General features: G+C 34.0%; 1 protein-coding gene across 11 annotated transcripts in view; it reads left to right on the top strand.

Annotated features, from left to right (window-relative positions):
* Positions 1 to 18,811, top strand: part of LOC125648853 (phosphofurin acidic cluster sorting protein 2-like) — a 328,050-nt gene that overhangs the window by 137,159 nt on the left and 172,080 nt on the right. For all 11 annotated transcript variants that reach the window (XR_008802948.1, XR_007360461.1, XR_007360460.2 and 8 more), the window contains 2 exons: positions 3,112 to 3,163; positions 3,460 to 3,516. Coding sequence is in view for 8 of the 11 variants with exons in the window: in XM_048875849.2 (XP_048731806.1) it covers positions 3,112 to 3,163; positions 3,460 to 3,516 (109 nt within the window). In the remaining 3 variants the exon portion in view is untranslated. The remainder of the gene's footprint in view (positions 1 to 3,111; positions 3,164 to 3,459; positions 3,517 to 18,811) is intronic.

Below are 18,811 nucleotides of genomic sequence, written 5' to 3'. Positions count from 1 at the left end.
TTTGAGAATTTGGATCCAATTAATATTTTATTTTAATTAGATTGATGCTTTATTTGTATTGATTACCAAGCGGTGTTCGTGTGGCTAGTCTATTGTTGTCTTAGCAGTTTCACGGGTAAAGCGTGCGCTGATCGAGGTCTGGGGCGTTGAAGCAGACAGGAAGTGTTATGTAACAGATATACACATACCCGAGACATTCTCTACACAATGAAACCTGTTAAGTTAGGACGTCTTCACAATGTCTAGAAGAGAAAATGTACTGTGTTAGGTATAGCTATAGGGACACCTATCTAATACTCTCTTTTGAATTGTGAAAAATGGTTTTGAGAGAATATTAATTAGAACATATCTTCACACCACTTGTCCCCTCTAATCTAACATTTTGTATCTACATCTTTCGTATGCTGCGGGTCACGTTTATGGAGACGTAACTTGGGCAGTTTTTGTCAAATGGTTAAAAATTGTCCTCACTTTACACGTTTTATCTTCCCCCTCTCAAATTTTATATTGAGTTTGATGATGCTAGGCTTTCCTTTTCCTACTTCAATATTTGCGTGATACATGTTTGTTTTTTTTATATTTGTACAAATACATGATTGTATAGACTTGTATTCCTGAAAAATATTTTATGAAACCACCAATCTGTGATTGATACTAACAGGGATAATCAGTTTTCGTGAAGTTACTTTTGCTGTTTCACGGGTAAAGCGTGTGCCGATCGATGTCTGGGGCGTTGAAGCAGACAGGGCGTGTTATGTAACAGATCACAGTTCAGTCAGCTATGTTTTAAAATAGTCTCTCTCTCTCTCTCTCTCTCTCCCCCCCCTCTCTCTCTCAAATTTTATAAAGATTAGAATTTGCTGATACAAGGTTTTCCTTTCCCTATTTTGATATAAATTCATGTTATCCATGTTTTGTTTTGTTTTTAAATATTTGTACAAATACATTGTATAGAATTAAATTCCTGAAAAACAATTGATGAAACCACAAATATGTGATTGATACTGACAGGGATAATCAGTTGTTGTGAAATTACCTTTGCCGTTTTACGGATAAAACGTATATATATGCACTTGTATATGGTCATCTTCCGACATTGGTATATGGTAATTTACCCTTATATTGAATGTATGGTTCAATAAAGGTAACATGAGAAGTTTTTGTAAATTGTGTTTTTACAAGCGATGCATGCACATGTATATGACAATTGATTTATTTATAGTATTGCTGAACAAACGATCTCTCACGTTTGTTGATGGCATTAATCATCTACAGGTGATACCGCGGCGAGGACAGCGGGAACGCGGGGGGAGCGCGGGATATGCAGGGTTACCTGATATATACCGCGGTAGCTCTATCCCGCGGGGGGAGCGTGGAAAATACGGGATCCGCGCTGGCCGTACTGTATTGACAGATGACAAAAAATGGGTACGAGTACAAACCGCTAAACAATTGCTCAAAATGTTGCCCAAATTCAATCAAGACAATTTGCAAACATTGTTACTGGTGACGAAACATGGGTTCGCTATTTTAAACCAGTCAGAAAAATTGGAAACAAAATATGGCTAACTAAACATGGTAGAAGGCCTGTAGTTGCCAAGAGAACTATAAGCACAAAGAAGGTTCTTTATTGCATATTCTTCTCATGTGATGGTATAGTTATACAAATTCCAGTGCCAAAGGGCAAATTCAAGTGTTACAGGTCAGTATTACCGAGATGTTATACTGAAAAAGCTCAAGAAATATTATTATCATAAATAACGCCCTGACTGTCAGGATTTAGGCATACAGTATTTGTCTACTTCATGATAATGCGCGCACTCCATCACATACATCTGAGCTTGTGAAGCAATTTTTGAAGTCGGAGAAGGTTACTATCTTGCCACACCCACCATACTCTCAAGATCTAGCTCCATGCGACTTTTTCCTTTTTTCCAATTCAAGTCTTAAAAAGTTCTTGTCTGGTCGTCGTTACAATTATAGTCCCAACAAGCCCTTACAAGGCTCAGCCACCAGTCAGTGCCTCAGAGGTACCAGTCAGTGCCTCAGAGGTCTACCTTAAAATCAGTGTATCGTGACACATTTCAGAAATGGATTCAGAGATTGAAATTATGTATTTCAAACCACGGAGAATGCTTTGAGGGGATGTAATGTTCATTTCACTATTTGAGTCGAATGCTTTTGAGATATTGTACAATACACATTACATATCGAACATCCCTCATATATGTAATGTTAGTATCAAATGTGTGTGATGGGGTAATTTTTCTGAAAATGTCAGATTTTATAATGTCACCATGTGCACTAGCTAGGAAGGCGATTGATGAAAGGCCCATTTTATTATCAATCGCAGTATTTCGTTTAAAACAAACAAATATCACCCATCATTTTGTATGTGCACATAACAAAATATTGTAAGTAAAATTTTGAAGTTTTGGTTAAAAAATAGTGAACTGGGTGAAATTTGGAGTGTATTTGTCTACTATGTGACGTTTTGGCACCATTTCATTTGTGTATTTAACGAGAGGGTGTTGCTCCCAAATGGCTTCAATAGGTGTCATCTTCCACTTTATTTTTCTTGACTTTACTAGGCAAAATTTATATGTGTACTGGCATGCCAGCGTACCTTCTCCTTTAGAGTCAACTGAGTTTATATAGGGACAGGTAATCTTATTTCAACACCAAAATTTAGACTCGGGTGAGTACAGCTAGGGACACAGTCCGTGTTTGAGTGACTTCAGACTTGATTAATATGTGTAGGTAATCTGTGTTATCTCATAACGCAGTTGAATTTGTAAACAAATTTGTGTAAATTAAACTTGACTATATATCCTTGAGTATTGAACAGAAATTATATAAGTGAGTACATTGTACTTTAGTTCTAGACTTTCAGTTAGTTTCAGGGGAGTAAATTGTGATCACTGTTCATAGATTAATTGTTATACAATGTATAACAAATTCTTGATTTAGATAGCTGTTTAATTAGAATCATTCCCCCATTTTGTCATTAGAATAAAAACCATTGGAGATTTTAGTTTCATGGCTATAGAGAATATAAACAAAGCGAATATATTTACAACACAAGTTAGTCAATTTCTTTTCATTTTGTAGACCATTTTTTCAAGGCCGGATGAGTGCAGTTGAATTTGATGACAGCAGCAAGGTAAGATTTCCAATGTAGATTTAGGGAGCATGCTGAGTATCTGAAGTTTTTTGTAATCCTATTATGCTACATCAATTTTTTTCTCTAAAGGCTTCAGTTTATTTTGTACCAATAATATGTAATCAAACTATTAAAGCATGTCAGTTCATTTGAATCAGGCCTGAGCTCTGTAAAACTGGACTCCTACCACTGGCTAGTGGGTCTTAATTTGTTTGTCGGTTTTGTGAGACTGTGTGTTGTTCATTCGTGCCACAGAGCTGAATGTTGTAATCAGCTGTTTATATTTGTATACACAGGACCCTGATAAACATAGTGATGATGCACCATCCCTCAAAAAAGACCCTGACAGTCTGGTAAGTGTGAAAAGGTCACATTTTCCTTCCAGTGCCTCCATGTGTGTCTCCTGCACTAATATTTGTGTCTTTAAGGTAGATCTATACTCGGTATTAAATGGACTCAATCATGAAAAAATTGCGTTTATAAGATAGATATATATTCCAGTAATAGATAAACATTGAAAATATATATGTTAACATGCTATTTTCATTGTTATTGCTTCTCAAAAGACACCATCTACATATAATCAGCATTAATGAAAATGTATACTCCTTCTTATTTTCTTTATAATGATTATTTTTTCCAAACAAATGGGCTGTAATAAGCAACATAGACTATATACCCATTATATAATGATATGTAATCATTTATTTTAATAAATTTGAATAACTATTTTCATAATGTACACTTTGTGAGCCCAAGCATGTTAAAAGAAATACTGTTAAAATACCATTTGATGTCAATATTAGTCTTTTTTCCCAATTTTTATGGACTAAACCTTGAATAAATTGTTTTTAATTTACAGATTATTATCTCAGAAAAAGGATGTACACAAGAAAATTATATGTTGACGTACCATTTAAAAAGCCATAAGCTCTACAATAAGTAAACCCCCCCCCCCCCCCCCCCCCCAAAAAAAAATCTTGAATTATACATTATCATATTTTCATACGACATGTGAAATTTGAGTATATCTATACAGCCTTGGATATTAATTTGAACTATGTTAAACTATAAGTATTATAAGATACATATGTGGTTTGCAATTATATTTGACATTTTATCAGAAAAAAATTATTCTAGAGAAGGCTATTCACAATGTAAATGTCAAACGAAAGTAACAAACTGATTTTGATGGTTTTGTTTATATGATTAATGCATGTGTGTAATGTGTACTACATCTTATATCCTGAGACAAAGTTTTATATGAATATCTACTGGTCATGAAATCATTTACATGTACGTAAATTGGATATATATGTACATGTACACCACTTACATGTACGCCGATCTAAGTACATGCAATCTAAATAAGGAACTAATTGCGTAATAGAGATGCTGCCCCAATATATTTGGGAAAAAAAATGAAAGGGGATGAGGAAAAAATGACAAATTCATGATGGTCGGTGAAATAAAACAAATTATTTGCAGCCGTTCTTTGAAGCTTATAATAATTGCGTCAATATCTGCAACATTGGAGCAGCGAACACAACGGTGGGCAGTAAATCTAGTACTCCCGACTCCTGATGGTCTCGGATTGCGATGTTTTATAGATAATATTAAAGCCGGCGAACAAAATTACTTCATACTTCTCGGGAACAATTTTTATGTCCAAATTGATTCACACAATTAAAAAAAACCCAATAATAACTAGTTCTAATTGTAACGGGGACCGTTACATATGTTCCCCAAACCTCCCCCAAATAAAATGTGATGTCCTTGTGAATCTATAGCAAAAAATCATTTTATTTTAGCCTTTAATTACATGTAGTACGTTTAATATGGTCATTTCAGTACCAAGAAATGAAAGAAAGCGTTGCACGTGCATACACGCGCACGCGTGTATGATTCCGAATTTTTGTTGATGTCGTTCAACAGGCATTTGTATCATATACCCACAGTATGAATTTCATAACGTTTCCACCAAATATAAGGAAGTTATAGCGATTTTAAAATCGTCCAATCAGAATTCAGCACACGTACATGCACGTGCTGAGCAGTAATTCTAACCACAGCAATTTGTAAGGAGTACCAAAACACATCTAAAACCCTAATATCAATGGAATTTGATGAAAAACAAAAACGCTATCGTCCTTTAAAAATCGAACATTTGAAAAACGTCGCACGCGCATGCGCGTGTGTGTTGGCATTTTTTATTACACCAATATATAGATACACATATTGTCTACGTATGCTGTGAATATCATCTCATTCGCTTCATAAATAAGATAGTTACAAACGTTTTAGTACTATCCAATCAAAATGAAGCGCACATGCATGCGCGTGCAAATTGGTAATTTTGACCATGCAAATCAGTTAAGGGTCTCAATATCTACCTATGATATGAATATCAAGCCATTTCAATGAACAACAAAAAAGTTAGACTGATTCCAAAGTTAGTGTACAAATTTTGTAATGCATGTGCGCGTGCAGACAAAATTACTATCATTTTTCATATCTACAAATGATGTACTACCATCCTATTTAGGTTTCATATCGATCCCCTTAATATTCTGATTTTCCAATTTTTGTACCAAAATTGCAGTGCACGTGAGCGCGCGTGCATGCATGTGCAGACAAAATGACTATCACCATGCACATCTACAAACGCTATACTATCATCCTGGAAAGTTTCATATCGATCCCTTTTGTAGTTTCTGAGAACACTACCGGACAAAAAAGTACCGGAGAAAAAGAATAATAATAATAATAATAACTAGACACGATCTCGTTGCGAGCAACGAGTAGGTCTTCCGTCCGATTTGTTGATGCACTTGGAGTTAAAAAAAAAAAAGAAGACAAATGAGTCCCAATTTAATTTCCGACTTTAAGACACTTTAGATATAATCAATTTTTCATATCATAAGCTTCTGAAGCAAAGTTGCGGTGAAATTCGTTTGAAATTCGACTCTCCAGGCGAGCCATAAGGCCCGCGGGCCTATTTCTTGATGTCATTTGTTAGCCCTCTATAGACTCAACAACTTTAGTTCTATATGTCTTTACAAAATATTTACCTGTAAAAAGTTATTGAGATCGACCGATATGGACAAAAAATCGACTCTACAGGCGAGCCATTAGGACCATAGGCCTATTTCTTGATATCAATCGATAGATCTCGATAAACTGAACAACTTTTGTTCAATATGTCCTTACAAAATATTTACCAGTTACAAGTTTTTGAAATCGACTGATATCGACAAAAATCGACTCTACAGGCGAGCCATGAGGCCCACAGACCCATTTTTTGATATTGATCGATAGGTTATGACACATTGAACAACTTTTGTTCAATAATGCTTTTCAAAAAATATGTCGTTTTAAAGATATGAGGCGTGAAATATTTACGATTTTGGCCCTTAAAATCTCTAATTACGTAACATATGACCTACTTTTTGATTTGATAAGATCAAGCTCGTTGAGATGAACATTTCCGCTTCTACAACTTATTATAAAATATTAATAGTTTCTGAGATATTCTCAAAAACATTTGGACCCTTCTGAACCCCTAATTTAAAGGGCCAGCCCGTTTTGCTTGATATCGTAAGAAAGGCCTTGTCATTTTAAACATTTTTTGCTCAACAAGTATTTAGAAATTCTTTACCGTTCTCGAGTTATCTCTACAAGAAATATTTAGGGGCCAAACTGTAGCTCCCTAACGGGGCCACATAGGGAAAAAACGAAATGTACATATTGTTTAGATTATCATTCTGAACAACTTTTGTTCAATAATGCTTTTCAAAATATTTGTCGTTTTCAAGATATGAGGCGTCAATTATTTATGATTTTGGCCCTTAAAATCCCTTATTACGTAACATATGACCTACTTTTTGATTTGATAAGAACAAGCTCGTTTAGATGAACATTTCCGCTTCAATGACTTATTACAAAATATTAATAGTTTCTGAGATATTCTCATAAACCTTTGGACCCTTCTGGGCCCCTAATTTAAAGGGTCAGCCCCTTTTGCTTGATATCGTAAGAAAGGTCATGACGTTTCAAACATTTTTTGTTCAACAAGTATTTAGAAATTCTTTACCGTTCTCGAGTTATTTCTAGAAGTAATTTTTAGGGGCCAAACTGTAGCTCCCTAACGGGGCCACATAGGGTAAAAACGAAATATGCATATTGTTCAGATCATCATTCTGAACAACTTTTGTTCTTTATTGCTTTTCAAAATATTTGTCGTTTTCGAGATACAAGGGGTAAAAAATTTATGGTTTGGGCCCTTAAAATCCCTTATTACGTAACATATGACCTAAATTTTTATATGAATAGATTTGGATTGTTGAGATGAACATTTTTTGTTCTTTGACTTATACCAAAATATTAACGATTTTGGAGATATTTGATCTAGACTTTGAGCCCTTCTAGATCCCTAATTGAAGGGGCTAGCCCCTAAATCTTGATATTTTCGAAAAGATCTCGTAAATGTGCACAACTTTTGTTCTACATGTCTTAACAAAATATTTGCAAGAAAAAAGATATTGGAGATCAAAGGTCAAAAATCGCCGAAATCGGCGAAAAATTTTGGCATCCATTTTTTCAGGTCCAGGCGAGCGTTTAGGCAAATCGCCTCCGGTAAAATCGAATCCCCCACAAATCTTCTAAAATGTTTACTCTATCTTGTGTAGAAATTTCAAGACTCTAGCTTCAAAACTAACAGAGGAGATGTGTGGACAACAAGGCCCTTCAAAAAGTCACTAAAAGAGAGATAACTCCTGACCGGAAGTGACGTGAAGCACGAAATTATGCAAGCAAAGTCTCGTCACCAAAAGACATCTTTCCTGAAAATGTCGTGAAAATCGATCGAGAAATGGCTGAGAAAAACGCGTGTACTACCAAGGAAAATAATAATAATAATGAAGAAGAAGAACGCGAACAATAATAGTAAGGTCTTCCGCAGGAGACGGAAGACCTTAATAATGAAGAAGAAGAACGCGAACAATAATAGTAAGGTCTTCCGCAGGAGACGGAAGACCTTAACTAGATACTCATTACTAGTAATGAGTAGGTCTTCCGTTAGACCACTTCCAGTAAAGAGCTTTCTATTCTTACGAAAACCATTTAAGAGCTTGTCTACGAGAAAACCATGCAAAATGTGATGGAAGCAAGGTTGTCGGATCAACAACATATTTTGAGTGTAATAAAGTACATCAATATCAAATACTTTGGCAGATTTTTTTCGGGGGTGTAGTCATTGGATAGGGATTTGCAGCCATGTTACTAAAAATAGCACTTTTGTTCTGACAAAAGGGTAAAATTATGAATATTTTACCCTTTCTATTTAAAAATTCTAACAGGTTATTGAAAATGGATTTTTAATAATTGACAGAGTTTGTAAAACAACTGGATATACATATTCATATTGTTTAGTGGGAATCTGAAATTTTACTTCCGTTTAAGTGCACAAAGGTCACAAATTTGGCATGATTCCAGATTTTGATAAATTGCAGAAAATGATAACTTTTGAATCAACTAGTAGTCAAAAAGTAACGCTTTGATTTATTCAAAATTACTTTCATCTTATAGAAAAGAAGTATATTTACGATATATAAAAAATCTGTCTTTGGACTCTCGATTATAGTAAATATATTAATACTTCAAGTTGGACATTTTTTCCTGCTTTTTATTCTGGTAGCCACCTAAACCTGTTTGCCATGCATGGTCCTTGTTATCTTATTAAGTCTTATATAATTTTATGATTTCACATCAGATGACCAGAAGTATGTATCAATCATTTTTTGTTGCTATGGGTCCTGGTTGCCATGGTGACAGATTGCAAAATTTGAAAAAATAACGTTTTTAAAAAAATGATATGCATCTTATGAATAGTTGTAATTTAACAAATTGATATTTGTGTACTTTTAAAATGCAATTTTTAAAAACAAATTTCATGCCAATTTATATTATGCTATATATAATAAATTCTTTATTTAGACAAGGTAGCACGATTAGTTCAAATGACTAGTTTACATTGTGGTCCTACAGAGACCTAAATATACCACAAGCAATTGGATCATATTTCTTCATAGATTTGCTTTTTCCATGGATATACAATAAGGATAAATCTATTTATTTTTTTTAATCTGACTGGTTATTGAAAACATTCTGAAATAATCAAACTCAATCGCAAATACTAAGCCAGACAGCAATGTAACTTTTGAAAGTTGTATGAGAGTCACAATATTGATATTCTAAAACAAATAAAATTGTTGCCATTGTAACATTTAGACCAATTTAAAGACTGACGTGCTTTAAGTTCAAAGGTAAAACTTGTATGAAGACAAAACTTTTATTAAATATCCAGAGTATAATTATCCCCAAATCTTTATCTTTTCCTCGGGACTGTTATCACGTCATATGAAGTTGTCAGGTACAATATATTAGATAAAAAGTACTTTGTGGTTAGGAATTTTTAGATGTCATCAAACTTTAACAAATGAAGTACCCAGAAAAAAAATGAGCAGCAACCCTTGAACATTTAAATAATATGCTTAATATGTACATATAAACAAGAGTTGTCAGATGACTGTACCTAACCGTTTGTTCAAAAGGTTAAAACTTTTTGAAAAATAGGTCAAAGTCCAAGGTCGACGTTGACAGTTCTGGTAACAAAAGAAATGGCATCTATGTTTGAAACATCAAAGATCTATCACTCTTGGTTCAAAAGATATAACCAAGATAAAGTTTTTGAACAGTACGTCAAAGTTCAAGGCAAAGGTCGTTAGGTCAAACCAAAACAAAGGTCTCTTCATGAGGCATCTATATATGTAAAATATCAAAGCCTTATCCCAGGTTGAAGTTTTTAAAAAAAAATAGGGTCAAGGTCACAAGGTCGAAAGTCTTGGTACCACATCAAAGGTCTCTTCATGGGGAATCAATAAGGGATATATCAAAACCCTACTCCCCCCCCCCCTCCCCCCTCCTCTTGGTTTAGAAGATATAACCCAGGTTAAAGTGTTTCCTTAAAGTGGCGCCGACGCCAACACTGGGGTCATTACAATACATGTAGCTCTCCGGATAGTCGTCCCGGTGAGCTAAAAGGAATGTGCATGTTCTTTTCTTGTCTTTCTTTTGTTTTTTATTCTTACATGTAGTGTATTATTCTACATTCTAAATCCATGCGAAAGGGTTCGAAGCAGCCATATTCAATACCGGAAATTAATGATTATAAACATTATATTGAGTGGAGAGGGGTGGTAATGGTAAAATGCTCTTAGATAGTGAATGATCTTGTTAAAATCATAAAATAATCAATAATGTTGAATATATCTAAATACAGAAATATTTTTTGCATTGGCACTCCATTCCTAACAGCATTACACGTACAAATGACATATAGCTTAAATACTAACTGACAGTAATCACATAAATTGCACCGAACATGAAAGTCAGATAATAATAACGTCTGAATCCTTACAAAAGTAAAGAAGTTCGCTTGTAATAATTGGAAATATAATTTGTAATGAAATGTATTGTTTATACCTGACCCGACTGGTATAGTCTGTCCTGTCTAAACACATACAGTGTAGATAGGTGGAGAGGCCCCGTAGTTGGCACTCATCACCAGGTCGGAGGGTGTGGGTGGGTGGCAATTTTTTTTATAGAACCCCCCCAACCTCCCTAAAAATTACTTTTAACACAACCCGAAGCTCAAAATCCTTGATAATGATAATAATGGGGGGGGGGGGGGGGGGGGGGGGTTCCAAGGATTTAATTCATCAGTTCTAGCTTCCATTTCAATTGTTTATTGATTGCCATAAAAAGTAGAGGGGGGGGGGGGGGGGGGCTGATTTAGCTAAAGAGACCTGATCGAAATAATCTTCGGTTTCCCTGTCAGATAAATGATTTTTCCAAATTTTTTCCCGATCAATTTCTCATGATGAACAAAGTATAGTGACGATCCAAATTCTACCTACATCAATGACTTTGAGAAACTACATTAGCATATACATATACGTAATACCATCAGTTTACAATATCTATATATTTGTTGTTGGTAAAATAGAGAAAGGTGTAAATTTTTGCATGTTGAATCGTAACCTATGATTAAACATTGAGTATGTCTTACTGTTACATTGAGCACTGAAGAAGAAAGAAAGATACCGAGCAAACTATTACAGTATACATTCTTAATTGAGAACATGTTGTGCATTTTTATTTCACAATTTTGTTATTTTGTCCTGTCCTCATTACTCATATATGTAAACTAATAAAAAATTTTTTTTTCATCAATCATGATGGTAAATACATTTTGCAAATTCAGGGGGGGAGGGGGGGGGGGGGGGGGGCTGCACTAGATCCTCACCTGCTCCGTCTGGACTGACTATAGATGCATATTTGATTTCCTCCATATAACATCTAAGCATTCTCGGTTAATGCATAAATTATCAAGGAAAGAACACTTTCATTTCTTCAATAAAAAATGCCTATGCACTGGTAGATCTACTAGTTTACAGTATAACAAAACGAAGTACCGGATACTTTTTAAACCCTGCCAATATTTAGAAATTTCTGGATTACATTCACAGATACTGTTATGTCTTTAACTGATATCACATAAACATGATGTACAAATTCTCAAATCCCATTTCAAGTTGGAATCATAACATTCCATAATATTGCTATCATTTTGTACCTTCTACGTATGAAGAGTGCATCAAAGGGGAGGTAATTCCAGCAACGGGTCTATTTCATTAAAATACCCCCTTTTTCATATAAAAATAGTAGATTACTGGGATTTATTTATTAGAAAATGTTAAATCTATAAATAAAATTAAATTTCCAAACAATTTATGCATCTAATATCACAAATTTTAAATCTTTAATCTTTTAAAAGATAATTTTAAATGCTTAAAAATATTCATTTTTGTCAGTTTTTAAATTTTAATTGCAAATGAACGATCAAATGTCCAAAGTACAATTTTTTATATTTTACAGACAAGGATTTGATATTTAAGTATTATACACTTTTAAAGAAATTTAAGCGTTACTTTTGCAGCAACACCTATTTCAAAATTGACCATATAACACAAAATGAAAAAGTTTGGCACAACGCCAAATTACAGACTCCATGTAATCTCTATATGGACACTTATGATGTCAAACATGATTTCTCCATAAGTGGTTTACATGGAAATATCATACAAAATCCATTCTTTTCATAAGTCTTCAGAATTGATTTGCATTTTTGAAAAAATAAAACCCTAATATTTAAGGATTTTTCTTGTGTTCAAAGACTAATCCACGTGTAAATACAGAATGCGCTGTTACTAAAAATAGAAACGACCTATCAAAAAATTGACCTCAAATTATAATTATTCCAACCATATACTCCAATGATATAAATGATTAGAAATGATATTGATGACCTCCATTTCCTTCATTTTTATATATTTGCATGGTTTTCTCGTAGACAAGCTCTTAAATGTATCAGAAAATGTGCCTTAACAATGAATGAGAAATGTATTATCGAATTTTTTACTCATTTCTCGTAACTTCTGGTGACAACCGGAAGTACTAATCAGATGCGTTTTCCTATAAATGACATCGACTCTTTACTGTCTATATTCCCTGAAAATTTCACGTCTCTATCTGAAAGAGTTTTCAACAAAAACAAGTAGACTAAAGAAAGAAAAAGTAGTAGGTTACTACCGACCGGAAGTCAAATTTGAAAAACAAAATTATCAAAACTCTAGAAGTTGATACTTTTATTAAGACATGTGAAAATCATATGAAAGACTTCAAATATAAGCGAGATTTATGGGAACAAAGAGACGAAAAGTAAAAAGGTATTTTATCAAGAAACCGGAAGTAGTTGTTTTGACTACCGACAGACTCAATATTCTTTTGACACTTTGAAAGAGAGTTAATGAACTAGTATAGGTTTCAATTTAAAAGAAAAAGATTGAAATTTGCGATTCTTTCCATCACTTCCGGTGACGAAAGGAAGTGACGGTCGACATGTTCAACCCCCTACTGCACGCTTACAAACGGAGATTGATCATCCCTGAATATTTGATGAACCTATATTTTACCTTTTCCAAGAAAAATCCTGGACAAAATTCCTTTTAAGAAACAGAAAATCGGCCCTATTTTCCGACCGGAAGTGAATTTTGTAAAAACAAAAATAATTATAGCAAGGTCATTTCGTAAGACATTATTCCTGAAAATTTCAGCCATCTCTGAGAAATCACTCGAAGAAATCGGAAAATCAACATTTTTTCAAATACTTCCGGTATAGACCGGAAGTGACGGACAAAAAAATTGAATGCATGTGTACAATGGACTAATGTTTGTTGATCAACTCTACAAGTTTCAAGCGTCTATCTATATTCATTATTGAGAAACTGAAAAAACAAGGTTTGAATATGTCCACCCCATATCTCACGACCGGAAGTGAATTTTACAAAACTATTTAAATTTCCTCTAGACATTTATAGTGTCTATGACATATGTAAAATTCAAATCATTAGCTTCTTTTATGACCGAGATTTATGGCACTGAAAAATGAGAGAATGAATAGTCTTTCTTTGATATAACCGGAAGCTGGAGATGCAACTTCCGGTGGGGTTAACATTTTTTGATAATTAGAACGAGACCTAGTAAACCAATATAGGTTTCATTTTGAAAGAAAAAAGTTTAAAATTTATGATTCATTTAATCACTTCCGGTGACGACCGGAAGTGACGGCCTTAACCCCCTACTGCACGCCTACATAGTGAGATCTATTAACTCTGAAAATTTGATGACTCTATCTTTTACCGTTTCTGAAAAAAACGCTGAACAACGAAAACAGCTAATAAGCCGTATTTGCCGACCGGAAGTGAATTTTACAAAAATATCTGACGTTACTCTAGAAATCTATAGTGACTATAATATATGTAAAACTCAACTCATTAACTAGTTTCATGACCGAGATTTATGGCACTGAAAAATGAGAGAATAATTGGTCTTTCTTTGATATAACCGGAAGTTGGAGATTCAACTTCCGGTGGGGTCAACATTTTTTGAGAATTAGAACGAGACCTAGTAAACCGATATAGGTTTCAATTTGAAAGAAAAAAGTTTGAAATTGATGATTTATTTAATCACTTCCGGTGACGACCGGAAGTGACGGCGACAAAAAATATTACGTGCATGCACCATAGAGAAAATAGATCTATCATCCCTGAAAGTTTCATTCGATTATCTTTAGTGGTTTTCAAGTTTACCCCCGGACAAAGTTTCTTTCAAAAACCGGAAAATCAGACGTATCTGACGAACGGAAGTGAATTTTGAAAAAATGAAAAAAATGCCTCGAGGTACCATCGTTCCCTATAACCTGTGAAAGTTTCAGGAAAATCCATCCAACGGTCTCGGAGACGAAAGGGAAAAAAATAAATAATAATAGACACGATCTCGTTGCGAGCAACGAGTAGGTCTTCCGTCCGATTTGTTGATGCACTCGGAGTTAAAAAAAAAAAAAAGACAAATGAGTCCCAATTTAGTTTCCAACTTTAAGACACTTTAGATATAATCAATTTTTCATATCATAAGCTTCTGAAGCAAAGTTGCGGTGAAATTCGTTTGAAATTCGACTCTCCAGGCGAGCCATAAGGCCCGCGGGCCTATTTCTTGATGTCATTTGTTAGCCCTCTATAGACTCAACAACTTTAGTTCTATATGTCTTTACAAAATATTTACCTGTAAAAAGTTATTGAGATCGACCGATATGGACAAAAAATCGACTCTACAGGCGAGCCATTAGGACCATAGGCCTATTTCTTGATATCAATCGATAGATCTCGATAAACTGAACAACTTTTGTTCAATATGTCCTTACAAAATATTTACCAGTTACAAGTTTTTGAAATCGACTGATATCGACAAAAATCGACTCTACAGGCGAGCCATGAGGCCCACAGACCCATTTTTTGATATTGATCGATAGGTTATGACACATTGAACAACTTTTGTTCAATAATGCTTTTCAAAAAATATGTCGTTTTAAAGATATGAGGCGTGAAATATTTACGATTTTGGCCCTTAAAATCTCTAATTACGTAACATATGACCTACTTTTTGATTTGATAAGATCAAGCTCGTTGAGATGAACATTTCCGCTTCTACAACTTATTATAAAATATTAATAGTTTCTGAGATATTCTCAAAAACATTTGGACCCTTCTGAACCCCTAATTTAAAGGGCCAGCCCGTTTTGCTTGATATCGTAAGAAAGGCCTTGTCATTTTAAACATTTTTTGCTCAACAAGTATTTAGAAATTCTTTACCGTTCTCGAGTTATCTCTACAAGAAATATTTAGGGGCCAAACTGTAGCTCCCTAACGGGGCCACATAGGGAAAAAACGAAATGTACATATTGTTTAGATTATCATTCTGAACAACTTTTGTTCAATAATGCTTTTCAAAATATTTGTCGTTTTCAAGATATGAGGCGTCAATTATTTATGATTTTGGCCCTTAAAATCCCTTATTACGTAACATATGACCTACTTTTTGATTTGATAAGAACAAGCTCGTTTAGATGAACATTTCCGCTTCAATGACTTATTACAAAATATTAATAGTTTCTGAGATATTCTCATAAACCTTTGGACCCTTCTGGGCCCCTAATTTAAAGGGTCAGCCCCTTTTGCTTGATATCGTAAGAAAGGTCATGACATTTCAAACATTTTTTGTTCAACAAGTATTTAGAAATTCTTTACCGTTCTCGAGTTATTTCTAGAAGTAATTTTTAGGGGCCAAACTGTAGCTCCCTAACGGGGCCACATAGGGTAAAAACGAAATATGCATATTGTTCAGATCATCATTCTGAACAACTTTTGTTCTTTATTGCTTTTCAAAATATTTGTCGTTTTCGAGATACAAGGGGTAAAAAATTTATGGTTTGGGCCCTTAAAATCCCTTATTACGTAACATATGACCTAAATTTTTATATGAATAGATTTGGATTGTTGAGATGAACATTTTTTGTTCTTTGACTTATACCAAAATATTAACGATTTTGGAGATATTTGATCTAGACTTTGAGCCCTTCTAGATCCCTAATTGAAGGGGCTAGCCCCTAAATCTTGATATTTTCGAAAAGATCTCGTAAATGTGCACAACTTTTGTTCTACATGTCTTAACAAAATATTTGCAAGAAAAAAGATATTGGAGATCAAAGGTCAAACATCGCCGAAATCGGCGAAACATTTTGGCATCCATTTTTTCAGGTCCAGGCGAGCGTTTAGGCAAATCGCCTCCGGTAAAATCGAATCCCCCACAAATCTTCTAAAATGTTTACTCTATCTTGTGTAGAAATTTCAAGACTCTAGCTTCAAAACTAACGGAGGAGATGTGTGGACAACAAGGCCCTTCAAAAAGTCATTAAAAGAGAGATAACTCCTGACCGGAAGTGACGTCAAGCACGAAATTATGCAAGCAAAGTCTCGTCACCAAAAGACATCTTTCCTGAAAATTTCGTGAAAATCGATCGAGAAATGGCTGAGAAAAACGCGTGTACTACCAAGGAAAATAATAATAATGAAGAAGAAGAACGCGAACAATAATAGTAAGGTCTTCCGCAGGAGACAGAAGACCTTAATAATAATAATAATGAAGAAGAAGAACGCGAGCAATAATAGTAAGGTCTTCCGCAGGAGACGGAAGACCTTAATGAAGAAGAAGAACGCGAACAATAATAGTAAGGTCTTCCGCAGGAGACGGAAGACCTTAATGAAGAAGAAGAACGCGAACAATAATAGTAAGGTCTTCCGCAGGAGACGGAAGACCTTAATGAAGAAGAAGAACGCGAACAATAATAGTAAGGTCTTCCGCAGGAGACGGAAGACCTTAATAATGACGAAGAAGAACGCGAACAATAATAGTAAGGTCTTCCGCAGGAGACGGAAGACCTTAATAAACAGTAGAATCACTAGAAGGTCTTCCGTTGGAAACGGAAGACCTTAATAAGAAACAGAGTAAAAACAATATGTTCCCAAACTTTGTTTGGGGAACATAATAAGTATAAATTCTTAAACTTGAAATGTCGCCTATTCAAAAGCGGTATATCTAGTACACTTTTTATTCCATGCATGATTTTTAAAAATACTTTAAAAAAATAATTGAAAAAAAACAACGATGTTGAATAAATCTTTATGTTTAACCAGAAGTATTTCTTCTTTTTCACAGTTTTAATGATTCCAAAATATACATGTAGGCCTAGCTATATATAGTGTACTCCCGACTCCCGATGGTCCTGGATTGCGATCGATGATTTATAGATAATATTAAAACCGGCCAACAGAATAACTCCATTCTTCTCAGGAACAATCTTAATTTATGTCCAAATTGATCCACACAATAAAAAAAAAAACAACCCAATAATACAGATAAATTCTTAAACTTGAAAGTGAAAACCTTTCATAGCAAATTAGTTTAATTACCATCTGAGGCGAGGCAAGCCGCATTGCCTATAAATTTTGAACAACAAATCCTAGGAGTGAATTAAAATTTCCCAGGGGGGATGTTAATGGGGCAAATCAATAAAAAAAAAAAAATAAAAAATGACAATTCGAAATTCCAAGGGGGTGTACATTTAAAAGAAAATCTATTATTAACATTTTTTTAAAAATATTATACATTTGTATCTAAAATCAAATATTTTTATTATGTTTTCGAAAATTGGGTTTGAATTTTCTTTCTTCCCCAGCAAAACAATATCTAATAAGAATTTTGAAGGATCAATTTTACATGTACAAAAAGAAATCAATTTATCTTAATTTTCTAATGATTGAAATTTACACATATTAAAGCTCAGAATTTGTTATATAACTGTTGATTAAATAATCAAAACATTGTTAAAAATCATATACAGTGAAACTTCTCTAAACCGGCCAGCTGTCGGACCGATAAAAACGGCCGGTTTAGAGGGGTGGCCGGTATACCGAGAATTTAGCATTTAGAGACGTTTCAGCTCAATTTTTTTTTTTTTTAGATATTTCATTGACATAACACAAACCATATAATATGGTGTTCAAGGACTATTATTTCACTATTGGAAATAAAACAAAATAATTTACTAACATGTTTATTTTCAATTTATAGCACTAAAACTATTTAAACATGAATAAACATTTTTACATTGACATGCATAAATAATGGAAAACATTCTGTTTAAATAAAACTGCATTTGATATATGTATAGAAATCTGTAGACTAGCAGCATTTATGTAGAATTTCGGCTTATGTTTTCATAAATAAAACAAACACATAGCCATTTGATTGCTGCAATTAATACACAGAGTAGGTACTGCTCGCTTTGATATGGGGATCTCTGATCAATTATCGGTGAAGATCAAACTAGTCTGCTCGTACCTACAGGTAATTATTACGAGAAATAGTCTTGCTGTAATCATCTAATTTTAACTAAAAATTTATAACGGGATACATAAAGAAAACACAGAGGTCTATTAATGGCCTATTATTGGAATTCCTCTTACCTATAAAAACTCTGTTTACGTCCATTGCTTATATCGTTAACAAATTTGTTTTGACGTTTTTGAAAAGTACAGTAGTAAATATATAATTTTAATTTTGATGTTTCTT

Source organism: Ostrea edulis, chromosome 5 (assembly GCF_947568905.1).
Source record: "Ostrea edulis chromosome 5, xbOstEdul1.1, whole genome shotgun sequence".
Taxonomy (NCBI): Eukaryota; Metazoa; Mollusca; class Bivalvia; order Ostreida; family Ostreidae; genus Ostrea; species Ostrea edulis.
Note: the sequence above shows the minus strand (reverse complement) of the source record. Positions and strands in the feature narration are given on the sequence as shown.